Raw genomic sequence first — 17845 nt, forward strand, 5'->3', positions numbered from 1 at the left:
TTATTTCATATTGAAGCAGGTAGTAGATGCTATGCTAACCTTGCTGTCTCCCCCAGTTACTCTGCAACATTTACCGTGAGCCAGCCTCATCTTACAAATCAATTCCTCCAGCTCTTTGTGTAATGGGTTTTGTCAACTTTAAGCCTAATTACTTTATGGGACACCTTGCGAAACAAAGCTATTCATGGAGGACAAACCCACTCCACCTCAGCGTGAAACAATCACACATAGATGTTAGATTTCACTTCAGCTTTAGCAAAGGAGAGTTTGAAGGTTCGAAAGTTCTAGAGGAAGACAAACACTAATTTAGAATGACCAAAAGCTTCAGGATCAGAGTAGGCCATCCAGCCCACTGCTCTGTCATCCAGTGAGATCGTGGTCTTCAACTCAACGTTCCTGCCTTTACCCTATAATACTGATTCCCTTGCTAATTAAAATCTGTCTATCTCAGCATTGGATATTCTTAATGACCCAGCCTGGACAGCCCTCTGCAGTAAAGAATTCCACAGATTCACTACACTCTGAGTCACCTCTGTCTTAAATGGATGATCCCTTATTGTGAGATGATATCCTCTGGTCCTAGGTTCTCCCACAAGGGAAATCACCCCTTCTGCACCCACTCTGTCAAGTACCTAAGAATCTGATATGTTTCAATAAAGTCACCACTCATTCTTCTAAATACCAATGAGGACAGGGTCAACCTACTCAAGCTCTCCTCATAATTTGCAAGACCTCCATCATAAAGTTGTAAAATAATTTCTCAATCAGCAGACCCAGTTATGACAGACACATTACAAAGCATCAACAAGGTTTTGAAGTAGTAGTTTCACAACAAGTTGAACTTTGCACTGAGAAAGAACCAGCCCAAACAGGAGCAGACAAAAATGTACAATAACCTGCAAAGTTTCTAATGGAAATGTCACAAAATACTCATGGGTTTCATTTCACTTTAGCTGATGATACAAAATAAGTAAATTCAACTTGACTGCCTGTTACACACCTCACCAATCTCCTCACTACCCATATCCATGGAAAAGAATAGGATACAACATAATAGACACAAAAGTTACCCACAGAGTTTCAGGACAGTTTGGTAATGAGGTGAGCAAGTGCCCAAAAGGTGTGAGGTATAAACCATCAACTTGGGTGTCTTTGGTCTGCCTGAAACTTGTGGGTCTTCCAGAGCAAGAAGTTGACCTTGACTGAGTGTTGCAGACTGACAAATTCCAAGGTCCAGGACTACATGCTGAGGGAAGCACTTAAGCTTGGGGCAGATGCTGCCAAGGCACTGTGGGGAAAGACCACTGTCTGAGGTCTTTCTGCTGAAGTTAAATGGGGATCTGTTCAGTTACTGGAGCCTCCTAGTGCCTCAAATACATGTAAACATAGTATTGTACAAGTAAGAGATGTCTTTAATTTTATTTGTTGGATACAGTCAAACTCCAGTGTTTGTTTGTTTTCTCCACATGCTACCATACAGAACCAAACTGCTTTAGTGACTATGTATGTATAGATATATATATGTTTTATGAATAAAGTATATTTTTAAAATTAAAAAGAAGTGAGGGACTGGAGGTAAACCAAGGCAATAGCAAGGCCATGATCTTTGGGAGCTAGGTCAACCAATCCTTTATCCCTTTCACCGCCAGGACAGATTACCTGAAGGTGCTGGGAATATGGTTTGGAGGGCCAGGATGTGTGCAAAAACTTGGAAGGAGCATATTGCCAAGGTGAGGTAGAAATTGGTCTTTTGAGAGCATTGTACCATCTCCATTATGGGTAAAAGCCTGGTCATCAGGTGTGAGGCTCTCTCTCAGTTATACGTGGTGCAGGTCTGGCCCACCTCACTTCACCTGGAGATCTAAATTGAACACTGAGCCACAGGGAGTCCATAGGCAAAACTCTGGATAAGGCAGGGAAGAATGTGCCCAATGCTGTCCTCAACCTGATGGCCACCTTTGTGTGTGGCTGCATCTAGCTGTGTGTAGACACAAAGTGTCACTACATACTGAGGTTCTACTTGTACCGGGTGTTGCAAAGAATGAGACTGGCCTCGCTGTCGCAGAACGCTCCAAGTAGTTTGACTGTTCTGTATCACCTGTCCTTTGTGGAGAACTTTGCAAAGAAAATCACCTTTGACCACAGGTCCATCAGAAAGTGGTTAGCACATAGCTTCCTCGACACCCTGCGAGAAAAGGAGAGGGTGGATCCTGTTGGGTTGCTCCTGGAGCAGACTGTCAAAGTCATTTGGCAGAATACCTCATCACCAGAACTTTCCAAGAAGCACCAAGACATCATTTGGATGGTGGTAAGAAGGGGATTATCTATGAGATCCTTCATATATGCCGAGACTCTGCACCACTGCACACTGCCCTCAAAGTGGCTGTTGGGAGGGAGAGGAGGGTAGAAACTGTCACACATCTCCTTCTGGAATGTGCCTTTGCAAAGGAAATCTGGGGAAAGATGCATTGGTTTTTGTCAAGATTCGTCCTGAGCAGATCCATGATGCAGGACTCTGTGCTCTATGGTCTGTCTCCCGGGACGCACACCGAAACAAACATCGACTGTGCCTGGAGGACCATCAGCTCAGTGAAAAATGCTTTTTGTTCTGCTCGAACCATGTCGGTCTTCAAGAGCAAGGAGTTGGCCCTGAACAAGTATTGCAGACTGGCACATTCCAAGGTCCAGGACTACAGGCTGAGGGACAGACTAAAGTTTGGGGCAGCTGACGCCAAGGCGCAGTGGGGAAAGACCACCATCTGAGGTCTTTCTGATGAAGTACAACAGGGGTCTGTTCAGTTGTTGGACCCTCCCAATGCCTCAAATGCATGTAAATGTAATATTGCATAAGTAAGAAATGCCTTGAATCTGTTTGCTCTACATATGTAAAGACTGTGTACAGGATTGAACTTCTCTAGTGACCATGTATGTATATAAAGATTTTTATGAATAAAGTATATTTTGAAATAAAAACGTACTTTCTCTGTTGTTGTACATGGCACAGGTCTGGCCCACTCCCAGAACCTGTGCCATTACATTTACTGAGCCATCTTCCACAAAGTAAGCAAGCAAAGATACAACAGTTGGAGTATAACATGGTTAAATGTGAATTTGTTCATTTTGGCAGGAAGAATTAAAAAGTATTATACTAGAGTCATATGGTCATACAGCGCAGAAACAGAATCTTTGGTCCAACCAGTCCATGCTGACTATAATCCCAAACTAAAATAGTCCCACCTGCGTGCGCTTGGCACATATTTCTCCATAGATATCCCATTCATGTACTTATCCAAATGTCTTTTAAATGTTGCAACTCTACCTGTATCCACCACTTCCTCTGGAAGTTCATTCCACACATGCACTACTCTCACAGAATTGCCCCTCACGTCTTTTTCAAATCTTACTCCTCTCATTTTAAAAATATGCCCCCAGTCTTGAAATCCCCTCCCAGAGAAATGACACCTGCCGTTCACCTTATCTATACCCCTCGTGATTTCATAAACCTCACAAGGTCAGCCCTCAACCTCCTATGCTCCAGTGAAAAAAGTCCCAGCCTGTCCAGCCTCTCCTTATAACTCAAAATCTTCCCGGCAACATCCTAGTAAATCATTCTGAATCCTCTCCAATTCATAATATCCTTCCTATAGCCTGGCAACCAGAGCTGTACACAATACTCCAGAAGAGCCCTCACCAACATACTGTATAGCCCCAACATGGTGTCCCAACTCCAATACTCAAAAGTCTGAGCAATGAAGGCAAGCATGCTAAATGCCTTCTTAACCACCTGTCTACATGTGATGCAAGCTTCAAAGAATTATGCATCTGCACCCCTAGGTCTCTGTTCTACAACACTACCTCAGGCTCTACTTTTAATTGTATAGGTTCTGCCCTTGTTGGTTTTAGCAAAATACCTTGAATTTATCCAAATTAAACTCCATCTGCCACTTTCAGCTCATTGGCCCAACTGATTAAGATATCTTTGTAATCTCAGATAACCTTCTTTCCTGTCCACTATACCACCAATTTTGGTGTCATCCACAAACTTACTAATCAAGCCCTCTCCTTTCTCATCTAAATCATTCATATGACATAAATGACAGATGAAATTGGACTCAGCACTGATCCCTGTGGAGCACGGCCGGTAAAAGGCCTCCAGTCTGAGAAACAACCTTCCACCACCACTCTCTGCCTCCTGTTATTAAGCTAATTTTGTATCCAATTGTCAAGCTCACCCTGAATCCCATGTGGTCTAAATTTACTAATTAGTCCACAAAACAGAACCATGTCAAAGGCTTTACTAAAATCCAAGTAAACCTCCACCGTCCATTCCCTGAGTACGCCAGATACCAAACAGATTACTATATTGAGTGAAGCGGGGTAACATGGTGTAGAGCTGGATGAACACAGCAGGCCAAGCAGCATCAGAGGAGCAGAAAGGCTGACGTTTCGGGCCTAGACCCTTCTTCAGAAATGCCTTTTTTTATTCTTCCAGCAGATAGGGAGTTGCTAGCTAGGCTGACATTTATTGCTGAGATAACAAGGTGTAGAGCTGGATGAACACAGCAGGCCAAGCAGCATCAGAGGCCTGCTGTGTTCGTCCAGCTCTACACCTTGTTATATCAGATTCTCCAGCATCTGCAGTTCTTACTATCTCTGTAACATTTATTGCTGTGGCTTTAGTGTCACATATAGACCAGACCAGATAAGGACAGCAGTTTCCTTCCTTAAGGGACACTGGTGAACCAAAGAGATTTTTCCAGCAATGGTTTTATTAGGCTCTTAATCCCAGATTTTTCATTGAATTCATATTCTACCATCTGCCGTGGCAGGATTTGAGCATGGGTCCCCAGAACATTACCTGGGTAACTGGATTACTTGTCCAGTGACAGTACTACTAAGTTATCACCACACAAAAGGAGCAATTTCTAGGTCTTTTCAGGGTTAACCACATCGTTGTGGGTTTGGAGTACTTTGTAGACCAGACTAAGGAAGTGGATTTCCTTCCCTAGAGAGTATCAGCAACAATTGATGATGGTTTCATAGTCACCATGACTGGGACTAGATTTCCATTTCAGAGTTTTCTTCATTGACGCAAAGCTGCAAGGGTGGAATTTGAACCCATGACCCCAAAGCACTACCCTGACCACCTGGATCACTGGGCCAGTGACATTGCCACTGAACCACAATCAGCTCATGCTCTGAAAGCCTTTAAACTAGATATTAAAGCCCCATGCCTGCCAGCAGTACTCACAATGTATTTGTCCCCGTCTGCTTCTTCAGCGTTTGCAACGAGTATTTTAGAATCTGGTTCAAACTCTAGAGGTTCCCATGACCTTTTGAATTTAAGTCGTTGGGGCCTCTGACATTGCTGGTTCAGGGTCACCGAATTTCCTTCAACACGGAGCCCAAAATGTGTCCACCTTTTGATCCTGGCCGGCACTTTGAAGGAAGTTGCTTTTCTGGAAGCATCAGAATATGGAGGGGTGTAATAAAGTTCGATATGTTGCATGCCATCTTCCACTGGGGATAACTTAACTCCGAGGCTAATGACCTTCCCAGAAGAATCCACGACTGCAAAGATCACCCCACCCTTCAAATTGGTTTGCTTCAGTGTGACTAGGATGGCAAAATCCTTGTAAAATGGCTCTGGAAAGACAGTTTGAATTAAGCGTGGTGTGGGGGTGAAATCTTTGTGGAAATTCAACCCAGTTCTCCCACCCAGCCCTTCTGTCTTGGATACACCTGGAGAGTCTTCAGGAACCAGACTGAACAGATTGATGTCCTCCTGTAGTTCAATACCTGGAAGATAAACATCGTATTTAGTGAATGTGTGAGGGAAAGAAGCAGGCTTTATCCTATAGCCCCTGACAGCACAGCTCCAGTACTGGAAAAGCAGAAAGATAAATGGCAAGAGATAGTAGGAACTGCAGATACTGGAGAATCTGAGACAACAAGGTGCAGGGCTGGATGAACACAGCAGGCCAAGCAGCATCATAGGAGCAGAGGCAAGGCAAGCAAGCAACCAATGCCAAATGCAATGTTCTGCGTTTAATCGGAATCATATAGGGCACAGTTTATTGTCATCCCAAAATGAGTCGAACAATGGAGTGGGCATTTAATCAGTCATAGAATCCCTACAGTGTGAAAACAGGCCATTCAGCCCAATGAGTCCACACTGACCCTCTGTAGAGCACCCGCCCACCCTATCCCTGTAACGCTGCATTTCCCACGGCCCAGTTAGCCTGGACATCACAGGGCAATTTAGCATGGCCGATCCATCTAACCTGCACATCTTTGGACGGAAACCCACACAGACACGGGGAGAATGTGCAAACTCCACACAGACAGTCGGCTGAGGATGGAATCGAACCTAGGTCCCTGGTGCTTTGAGGCAGCAGTGCTAACCACTAATCGCTGAGCCATTGTGCCACCTTAAAGGGAGAGGGTGGCAGATGCAGTGTTCAATTGTCCTGTGTTTGATTATATGAGTCTGCTACTATTGATGCTCACTGTGCTTGGTTAGTTAAGCCTGGGTGCTAACTTAGAAAAATAGTAAGCTCTAAATGTGCTGGAAGCCAGAACTGTAAGCATGGAGTCGACATTTTAAAGCATTGCATAGAACTCTTTGTAAATAAAGTTCCTACACCTGTGGAACTGGATAGATGAATGGGCAACAAATGAACTCTGCACAGATCCAAAGTATAAACTGAACTTTCCTACTTCTGCCACAATTAAGTTTGTTTTAAAATTCTTTAATAGTATGTGGATGTCACTGGCTAGACCAGCATTTATTGCCATCCTCATTGTCCAACATGGAGTCAAGAATCAACCACATTGCTATAGGCCTGGAGTCACATGTAGACCAGCTAAAGATGCCTAAAGGGCATTAATGAATGAGATTGACTCTTATAACACTTCTTACAAACATTGGTGCCATGGTCACAATTAGGCTAGCTTTTTAATTCTAGATTTCTAGGTGAAATCAAATTTCATCATGTCATGGTGGGATTTAAATCCATTTTCCTGGAACATTAGTTAACGATTCTGGATTACTAACCCAATGCCACTACCACAACTGGGGTGGATGACTTGTACGCAGCTCTTTAGTGAACAGAGCCTCATCACGTTGCTGCTATTGGGCATACAAGAGTTTCACATGCGGCTAAGCCCTCTCTGAGTTATTTACAGACTCCAGGTGGAGCCATTCCCTTGTTCAAAGCTACTCAGTACCTGCCTGAGGAGTTCTGAGATGGGAGGTGTGGGGACAGGGGCTTAGTGAGGGCCTCCCTTCTGCCTTGGCTGCTGACCTCCCTTCCTCTGCTCCCCCATGAACATCGCCCCACTGTCACTCATCAATGGCTGAGATGCCTCCTCGACTCCGTGCCTATGGCATTATCATCAACTGCCACCATTCCTGTTGGCGTTGCCAAGTAATGCACAGTTTCTTATTGGCCAGCAGCCCTCAGCTAGTGAAGGCTCCTGATCCCGGGAAGGTGTCTTGCCTCGTGAGAGGATCGCTTAATACAGTGAGTCTGCTCAAAATGAGGAGAGACACAGGGATCTGCCCAGTCACCTCATCACCTCCATAAATACTGTCTATCACCGCTCAATGTATAAGAACAAAATTGTCCATTGACTGCTGTGTTTTTTGAGAAAAAATTTCCTAACCTCCCTCTTCCTAGATTTTATAGATAAGAAACTCTGGGCAGACAGAAGAACATAAGAAATTGTAACCCAAGTATGCCATTCAGCCCCTTGAGCCTACTCCAATCCTTAAAGTCATCTTCTCACTCAATCATCCACATTATCTCCCCATATCCTTTAATTTCCTCAGGGTCCAAACATTTATCAATTTCCAATCTTAAATATACTCAAGAACTGAGCATCCCAGTTGTTGAGTTAGAAAAATCCGATCTTCATAAATCTTTAAGCTAAGCCTTTTCCTCCTCACTTCAGTCGTCAAAGGCCACACCCATCCTCCCCCTGTAGCTGAGGCTGCGATCCTTGGTTTTAGACTTCATGGACAGGAGAGACGTCCTCACAACATGAACAATGTCAAATGCCTGAAGAATTTTACGTATCAATGAGGTCACCTCTCAATTCTAGGCACACTTGGCCTAAAATACTGAAATACCCCTTGTAGGACCATTCCCTCATCCCAGGTATCAGTCTGGCGGGTCTTTGTTGGAGTCCTTCCAGGTCAAGTTACTAAAGGTGGATATTTCCTAATCTACTTGATAAAAGATATCATTACACACCTCTGGAGCAGGTAGGGATTTGAACCAGGTCTCCTAGCTCAGAGGCACAGACACTACACTGTATCATGAGAGTCCCAACATTGTTAAGTTCATAATCTTACTCAAGACCTTATGATCTTACAAAGGCAAGTGATGACAAACCCCTTTGTTTCATTTTTGGTTGCTGTTAGAAAAGTAAATCGCTCTAACAGACCTGGTTCCTGTCCTAACCCCAATGTTGTGCTGATCTTGCCAGCTGCCAGCCGGTAACATTGGATCAGTTTCTGACCACAGTGACTGCTGGAAATGGAAACCGACAAAGCTGTTCCCTTGACACATCCCTGTCCCTCCACTACCCTTCATCCCTATTCCCCCAACCCCACACTCAAGCTGGTTAATAGGCCTGCTCCCCTGTATCAGGGACTTCAATATAAAAGCACCTTCAGTGAACATTTTTATTTCTGTTCATCCACTGACTATTGGCCCTGGTATAAGTTTTGAAAATGAGTACCAGCAGGCTATTTATTTGCACAGGTCATGAACACAATTGGGCCATTTCTGCCCTTCAAACCCACTGTACACTTTCTCTCTTGTCTTTTTCTACTTTGCACCTCATATGAGAGATTTACTTTGCACTTACAACACCAAGGCTGGATTTATGCAATTTGGAAAAGAAATATTAATGGAATAAGATTGCAGAGAACTCAACATGCACCCAAATCACTTTTCCAAAAAATATCTTTCCGGTATGGGGGCATTGTTGACAATAACAACAACAACTTGGACTTATGAAGCACCTTTAATGTAGTAATTTAACGGAGACATTTTAAGAGAACTCTTTGACATCACACCACATCAGGAGATATTAAAGGGGTGACTAAAAGTTTGGGGTGAAGAATCAGGTTATGAAGAGGGAGGAAGAGATGCAGAGAGGTTTAGAAGGATATTCTGGACTATGCGGTCTATGTAACTGCTGCCACTTCCACCCAATAGCAAGAGCAATATTTATTCCCATCCCCATTCCTGGTTGTAGTGGCCACTTCATAAGTCTGTTAAATGGTGTGGGACTGGAGTCACATGTTCACTAGACCAAGTATGGACAAGGTCAGAAATCACACGACACCAGGTTATAGCCCAACAGGTTTATTTGAAAACACAAGCTTTCAGAGTCTCACTCCTTCTTCAGGTGTTAGTGAGAGAGATAGTATCTGACACAGAATTTATAAGTAAAAGATCAAAGGGCCACACCACTGATGAGGGCGTATTAAACAAACCTAAGATGCTGTTAAATCTTTAATCAGTTAGAAGGTTTTAATTGATTCATTTGATTTAATTGATTGTTTTCAAATAAACCTGTTGGACTATAACCTGATGTTGTGTGATTTCTGACCTTGTCCACCCCAGACCAACACTGGCACCTCCACATCATAGACCAAATATGGGCAGAACGTTTTTCAACAAGGTGTAAATGCCACTCTGGAGTAGATAAAGTTTTAGCATTTAAAATGTCAGGTTTCTGTAAATTACACAGTCAGTGGACTGGACTGAACTGGAGGTGTTATGACTAATCCCTGCCAACAACCTTGTGTAACAAGATAATCGCAGCCTTTGATGTTCGATTTGCTGTTGTATACACAAAACAATGTCTTTTATCATAAGAAGAAACCTGATGTGTTAGAAAGTACAACTGACCTCAGAATACAAAGAACTTTGAAGGGAAGGTGCAGAAAGTTTAGGGAGCAATTCTCTAGAGTATCTGCCAACTATATATGCCAGAAGTCCTTTCCTACCTAAGGGTGCATTAACTTTCCAACAATATCATTGGCACAAAGTGGTTTAACTTTGCACGTCGCTCCACTACAGTGGTCGCGTTAATCCAGATTCAAGAATCAATTTGATTCGGGAACTAGGCAGATTACAATTTCCTGGAGGAAAGAATTCAGGAACATCTGGATAGCCTATTAGAATAATCCAGCCTATCAACTCCATTTACAAAATGTGTGTTATCAGTTGGCATCTTGTCCTAATTTTAGTGCTTGACTCAGTAAAGAAATGTCCTCACTCCCTTTCTCCATTTGAAAAATTAGGGCAAAGAGGACCAGTTTCAAGGGGCAATGTCACATGTCTTGGTTAAACGTGATGCCATATTGGTAAAGACAGCTGTATAGGGCATGTATCCATTCAGGTTAAAATAGTTGTTCTTGTCTGAACCGCTACATTAAATGTTGCAAGCAAGCCTTTCCACCTGAAGGTTCCCAAAGCTCTTGACTCAAGCACTATTATTTTCAACAGACCAGTTGAGTGATTATCTGGGCACAGCGGCGTCTGTAAGTTAGAAACAAAAAGTGAATTCAAGGGGAAATTTCATGATAACGAGTAGTTGACATTAGAGACTCTTGAAGGAGCCATAATAATAGTGCATGTGGTGAAAGTGTAAGAACAGGCCAAAACTGATAACAGCTTCAGATAGTGTGTCTGGCTAAACAGATTAGGACGGAAATGAAGACAAAAGCGAGGCAGGGAGCCAGACTCTATGTCTCAGACAACAAGATCAATCTTGAGATGGAAAACCAATCGACCCAGTTTGACTCATCCATCTGGAAAACCTTACGGTCCACCTCTCCCACCTTTACTCCCTTTTCCCCATCAGACCATTCAACTTCCAGTTAAATTAATGCCACTACAGCATTATTCTATTCCAGAGTGCCAGTCACACATCTTCAAACAAGTTTCCTGATTTCAGCTAAAATATTACCTTTAACCAATTGGAATCTATTTTGTTTGTCATACTAATGTGATTTATCATGAATCAAGGTCCCAGACTCACTGTTTAATATGTTATGTTTTCTTAACATCCCTCAACAATGGCAAGCTATGTTGTGATCGGAAAACTATATATCTTCAATATGGCATAATACATCACTGACATAAAAATATGTTTTTTTTATAGAATCCCTACAGTGTGGAAGCAGGCCCTTCAGCCCAACAAGTCCACACTGACCCTCAGAGCATCCCACACAAACCCATCCCCCTATAACCCACCTAATCTACACATCCCTGAACAGTATGGGCAATTTAGCATGGCCAATCCACCTAGCCTGCACATCTTTGGATTGTGGAAGGAAACCAGAGCACCCAGAGGAAACCCACACAGACACAGGGAGAATGCGCAAATTCCACATAGACAGTCACCCAAGGGTGGAATCAAACCTGGGTCCCTGGAGCTGAGAGGCAACAGTGTTAACCACTGAGCCACCATGCCACCCCAGCGCTGATTACTGCTCAGTCTATTACTGTGGCTTCCAAATATTACGGAGGACGAAGGTCAGTGAATTGCCAATAGTATCAAGTAGCCTTAAGCAGTAACAAAACAGAAATGGCTGGAATAACTCAGCAGGTCTGGCAGCATCTATGGAGAGAAAGCAGAGTTAACGTTTCAGTTCCAGTTCTGAAGAAGGATCACTGGATCCAAAACGTTAACTCTGCTTTCTCTTAACAGATGTTGCCGGTCCTGCTGAGCTTCTCCAGCAATTTCTGTTTTTGCTTCTGATTTTTGGCATCTGTAGTTCTCTGTTTTTGTTTGTGTAACCTCAAACATTAGGCTCCTAGGCAGCACCTTCTAGACCCACGATCGCTTCCAGCTAGAAGGACAAGGGCAGCAGATACACGGGAATACCACACCCTGTAAGTTCCTCTCCAAGCCTCTTACCATCCTGACTTGGAAATATATCACTGTTTCTTTACGGTGGCTGGCTCCAAAATCCTGGAACTTAGTTCCGATCAACAGAGAGAGCGTAGAGAGTGTAGCTACACCAAATGGTACTGTAGCAGTTCAAGAAGGTAGCTCACCACTATGTCCTCAAGGGCAGCTAGGGATGGACAATAACAGCCCAGCCAGCAGAGCAACCTTCCAATGAATGATTGTTCAGAAGTTTCTGGGAGAAATCTGTACTATCAGCGTCAGTTGAGGAACTCAAATATCTTGTTGCATATAATATGTGATAAGTGTTGGATGGGTGCAGTTCTAATAATACTCAAGAAGATTAAGAATATTCAGGGCACAGCAGTCCCCTTGACCACAATCCAATCCACCATTTTAAACATTCATTGTCTCTCTCACCAGCGCACAATGGCAGCAGTGTTTACCATAGTCAAGATGTACTGCAGCAACTCACCAAGGCTCTTTCTACTGCACCTTTCAAACTGGCAACCTGTATCAGGTGGAAGGATATGGGCAGTGAATACATGGGAACACCACCCCCTGCAGATTCCCTCCAAACCACCCACCATCCTGACTTGGAAATATATCGCTGTTCCTTTAATCCTGTGCAATCAAAATCCTGGAACTTCCTTCCTAGCAGCACTGTGGATGTTCCTACATCAGATGGACTTATAGTAGTTCAAGAATAACTCAGCACCACCAATTAGGGATCAGCAATAAAATGTCAATCTAGCCAGTAACGCTCACATCTCAAGAATGCATAAAATAGACAAATAAATATTGACCATGTATCTTGCTAAAGCTTTGACAGGTTTGCAGATGTTAACACTTAGCGTTGTTTCACCTTCACTTTGCATTTGTTCAAGGCTGAGACAGATGGATTTTTAATCATCAGAAAAATGAGGGATAAGGGGAAAAGGCAGGAAAGTGGATTTGAGGATTTTTGGATCAGCCATGATCTCATTGAATGGTGGAACATGGGCTGATTGGCCTGCTTCTCCTCCTACATCTTATGGTTTTACAGTTCAACATAACTCAACGAGTTCAAATAATGCCCATTCCCCGGCTTGCTCTTTCTTTGGGATTCTTTCATATTTTATGTAGCTCGCATGTTCCACCCTCTTTGCTGTCAACTTCACTCAGTGACAGCATTTTCATCTCTGCCAGCTTCTGAGTTCAAGCCTCACTTGAACACAAAATCTAAGCTGATATTTTAGTGCAGGATTGAGAGTTTTCTGTCACTCAATCATGTCAGCACAGATGGAGACTTTCCAGTTCATCAGGTTGATGCCAGCCCTCTATCAAGCAATCCATTGAGTCCCACTTTGCCCATTTTAAGCCCCTCTCCTGCAAGCTTATTTCCCTCAAATGCCCAACCAATTTCCTTTTGAAATCAAGGCAGCCTTTTGCATGTGCGATAAAGAATCTCTGTTTGCCTGTTCAGGTTGATGGACAGAATCCAATGGCACTTTTCCAGGTAAAACATATAGGGTCCTCGCCAATATTGATCCCTCAGGTAACACTCGCAACACAGGCCACCTTTCATTCTTCAGCATCTTACACAATACTGGAATCAATATTAATATTCATCAAGGGGCATCAGACAAAGCTTCAAATCAATACTTCATCAAAGACTAGGTCAACAACAAGAAGGGAGTCAAAGACTTCAGAAGAGGAAAGAAAGGAAGGAAATTGGAGATAAAAATCTAACCAGCATTCTTTCAGACTTTTGGGACAGTTAATTATCTCAAAAAGTTGCTATACAATTTTACTGCTTCGCCTATTTCTCTGGAGTTTTATTTTCGAGTTATTTGCCCTCTGTTATTGTTACTTTGAGTTTTAATTTTTATAAGTGTACGCTGGTGAGGCCCAGAGGTATGAAAAGATGAAGAAAGTGTAGAATAAAATCATCTAGTCCTTTCCTAGGAGATGGTGATTTCTAAATCCGGCCCAACAAATCATCTTAGCTTCACTGTTTGCTTTACTAACCTCCTGGCAAGATTCACACAAGTCATTGAGTGGATGAGATAACCCTGACTTGATAAAGTGCCGCACACAGACTAGTGAGCAAAGTTAGAACTCATGGAATAAAAAGGATAATAACAACATAGATACAAAACTGGTTGACAGTTAATAGTTGTATCTTTGGAGTGAAGGAAGGTTTTAGTGGTGTTTGCCAGGAGCTGGTGTTAGGTGAATTCTCTTCCCCAGAGAGCAATGAAGGCATGGCCATTGATTATTTTTAAGGGTGAATTAGATTCATTCTTGATTATCAAGGGAGCCAATGGTATCCGAGATAGACAGAACCATAGAACAGAGGCCATAATCAGATCTGCCATGATCTTATTGAACAGTGTGAGCAGGCCTGAGGGACAAAATGGCCTACTCCTGCTTCTGATATATATTTTCATGTGTATGATGTTATGTTCATCATTTATCAAAGATATCACACAATATTACAATGAACAATCACAGTTAGCAGTTCTTCAACAGTGCAAATAATTAATCCAGTGGGTTAATAATGAAATAAATAAATGGGTTATGTCACAGTAAATCAGTATTAACTTCTTGCTATTTATAAATATACAGTTGAGTTTAAAGAAATTGTTTGCATACACTTGGAATTTGGTTCCTTAAATAGTTTTAGAGAGTCAGTCTGTTGAATTCATTAAATATTATTTTATTCATTTATGGGATGTGGCTGTTGGGCTAGAATTTGCTGCCCATCCCTAATTACCATGGAGAAGGTGGTGGTGAGCTGCCATCTCTAACTACTGTAAACCATGTGGTGCAGATCCACCCATAGTCTGTCCATTTACAGTGAGCAATATTTCCAGAACTTGGTAAGCCTATTTTTATGTGCAAACTGGTTACTTTGCCCTTCTCTTGGAGCATAATATCAGATTCTGCATGAAGTCAGATGATAAACTTTTCTCAGTTGATGTATCAACCATTCTTCCTATAGCCTCAGCTCCTAAAACAATCCACCTCCTGCACAGTTGAACAATATCCAGTTACATCCGGCTGCAAGCTTACAACATCACCTCCCTTGACCTCAGGGAAACTTGTATGTTTAAGGGGTGATACACTCATGGTTACCATGGCAACGTGTATTTCCTAAACCTCTGTAACTCTCTCTGCAGGACATGCATTTCTGATTTTAAGAAAAATTTGTACAAATGCTAGACATAGAACTTCCACATCTTTGCCAATGCTACTAATAGACTGAGGGTGAGAGCTAAAGACCTGAAAACTGATAACTGGAAATTCAAGGGTCCAAGCCTCACTTGAACACACGATCTGACATATACGCGAAGACATCCTTGTGAAGACTATTCAAGGTCTGAAACACTTCAGTCAAGTGAGCCCTTGCCTTCTAAACTCCACTGAGAAAAAAAACCCAGCCTATCCAACATTCCATCATAAGACAACCTGCTCATTCCATGTATCAATCTATGAACCTCTTCTGAACTGCTGCACTGCATTTATGTCCTGAAATGGCCTAGCAAGTCTCTCAGCTCATGGGTAATTGGGGATGAGCAATAAATACAGGCCTAGTGAGCAATGCTTACATCCTGTGAATAAATACATTGAAAAAACTTTATAAGCTCGCTGTGAAATGCAAATTGGAGGGGGGTGGTGGGGGACATTGTTGGAGGGGAAACCCCTGCTCTGACACTGATTCATTTCAGGTACAATGTTGTATTATTAGAACTCCAAGAACATACTGATTTGTAGAATTTTTATTCTGTTGATGACTGTTTTCATGAAGAAGATTCTGCCAACTTCCTCAATGGTTCGGTGCTGGTGAACTCTCCAGTTTGCGGCTAAGACAGAGAGATCAGAAAGGATCTGAAGAGTTTGTTGTGATTAATTACATTTTCCCTGGGGTAGAGAAGAAAAGATATTCTCCAGGTATCCCCATCCTAGTCACTAGCTCTATGAATCAATTAAGAAATGAGTAAAATCAAACAATATGCAGTGTCTCACAGATATTCAACCCAACCAGGAGTGTTCAAATGCTGTTATCCACCAGGATCTAGATTGAAACACCATATAATTAGTTTCTTGCAACACTTCCAGCTTCCAGTCTAGGCTGGATTCAAACGCAAGTCTGAAGTGGTAAGCTGCATCACAACACTGACCCTGAGCTTCCACAAACTGACAATGGATTGTCAGTGTTGGAAGATTCTTGTTTGCCAATGTCCCAGACGACAATTGACTGCCCTGCACTTTGTGCAGGTAAAAACCTGGGTAATCTTCCAGCAGCTCCCTACCACCTCCCCCCTCAACTCTGACCATGCACGACCACCACCCCCTCCCTCCACCCTACCCACACATTTCAGATTCATATAAACAACTACCAAGAAAAAAGCAAAAATAATTACTGAGAATTGCCAACTAATGCCAATGGCCAGTTTCTAAAAATGTTCAAACCGTGAGCAAAATTGAATTGCAAGTGGATTTACTTTACTTATTGCCCCCTCAACTCTCCAATATTGTATCTTTGAGTTGGATAAAGAGATTGTAATACTGATTGGATTATACAACTGACTCTATTGTTGGAAAAACTGACAAGATAATTTACATATCCATGTATATGCTTAGAACAGAATACAAGGAAAACAAAGCTAGTTTAATCCTTACATTTCTACCTCTGTGTTAATTTTTTGCCCCCATGTGAATGCAGTTACTAGCAGCATCCCTCCATTTCTTGTTCAAAATGACTTGTGTGCATGTTTGAGTCTTGTCAGTAAATATCAAGTGAAACTATTCAGCTAGAGAAGCATCGCAGCCAAGTCTAGCTTTCTTCTCAATGGACATGCACAGAATGCTTTTTCCAGCAATAAACATTGGCTGGTTTTGCTTTTGCCAGCCCTGGAAGCACACCAACCATTCACAATCATGTTTCACCCATTTTTTCCAACTTCTGCACGATTAGTATTCCAGTCCTGATTCTGACAAAAGAGATAATGATAATTATATACCTTGAGCATTGTTTTCGTTAGATGTCTTTTCGGAAGTTTGAATTAACTGCACGTCATCTTCTCTTATAGGCCAGGAGGGTGTTGTCACTTCAGGCTGCTGTATTGTCTGAGTGGTTGGCGAAACATCACCCTCAAACCACCACCATGATCCTACTGGATGGTAGAGAGCACAGAGCAGCAAGAAACCCAGGGGACCAAAGAAGGAAGGAGGCATAGCAGGGTCAAGGCTCCTTCTAGAGTGAGTTTAAAACTGAAATGTGACCGCTTTTGAAAGAGACTTGTTTGGGATCACTCAGACGACTCAGTGTCAACCTGCTCTTCACAACATGCTCCTCATACCAGGGAATCTGCTCTGAAGTCAGCAACAAACTCAAATTCGCCTCTTGAACATTTTGTTATCGTCCCCAAGTCCTGATAACGTGTCAAGGATGACTGCCTGGCTCACTCCCAACAGCATCACAGACATTTGCTCTTAAGAAGCCTGATGCTAGTGTACAGTCATAGAGAATGTAAGGCTACAAATAGACTGTCTCCGATGAGTTTATTTAACCCATAGTTATGTATATAATCCACTTAATAAGTTCACACACACACACACACACACACACACACAGGAAGGTGAATATTGACATTGCAATGATAGATTGCAGGTCATATTCACATTACTCACTGTAAGCCGATGCTTATCATTTTCTAAAAGGAAGTTCAGTTATTCTTCCTACTTCCCTACCTTCCTATTCATTTGTTAAAGTACTAAACAAAATCCAAGTAGGAATTGAATTGTTTCCAAATTGGTTCTTCAAAGTTTATTTCAGAAGTTACATTGTATGGTCAAGGGAATCTCTCTGTCTAGATTCCAGTCACTACTCTGCAAGCAATCCAATTCCTTAATGATATCA

General features: G+C 42.4%; 1 protein-coding gene across 1 annotated transcript in view; it reads right to left on the bottom strand.

The window, feature by feature from the left end:
• Positions 1-17341, bottom strand: part of LOC109925039 (collagen alpha-1(XVIII) chain-like) — a 70784-nt gene extending 53443 nt beyond the window's left edge. The window contains exons 1-2 of the mRNA XM_048614688.1: positions 16947-17341; positions 5252-5799 (exon numbers count right to left, since the gene is read on the bottom strand). Of these exons, the coding sequence (XP_048470645.1) occupies positions 5252-5799; positions 16947-17160 (762 nt within the window). The 5' untranslated portion in view covers positions 17161-17341. The remainder of the gene's footprint in view (positions 1-5251; positions 5800-16946) is intronic.
• Between the last annotated feature and the right edge of the window lie 504 nt (positions 17342-17845).

This window comes from Rhincodon typus, chromosome 30, assembly GCF_021869965.1.
Source record: "Rhincodon typus isolate 14 chromosome 30, sRhiTyp1.1, whole genome shotgun sequence".
Classification (NCBI taxonomy): Eukaryota; Metazoa; Chordata; class Chondrichthyes; order Orectolobiformes; family Rhincodontidae; genus Rhincodon; species Rhincodon typus.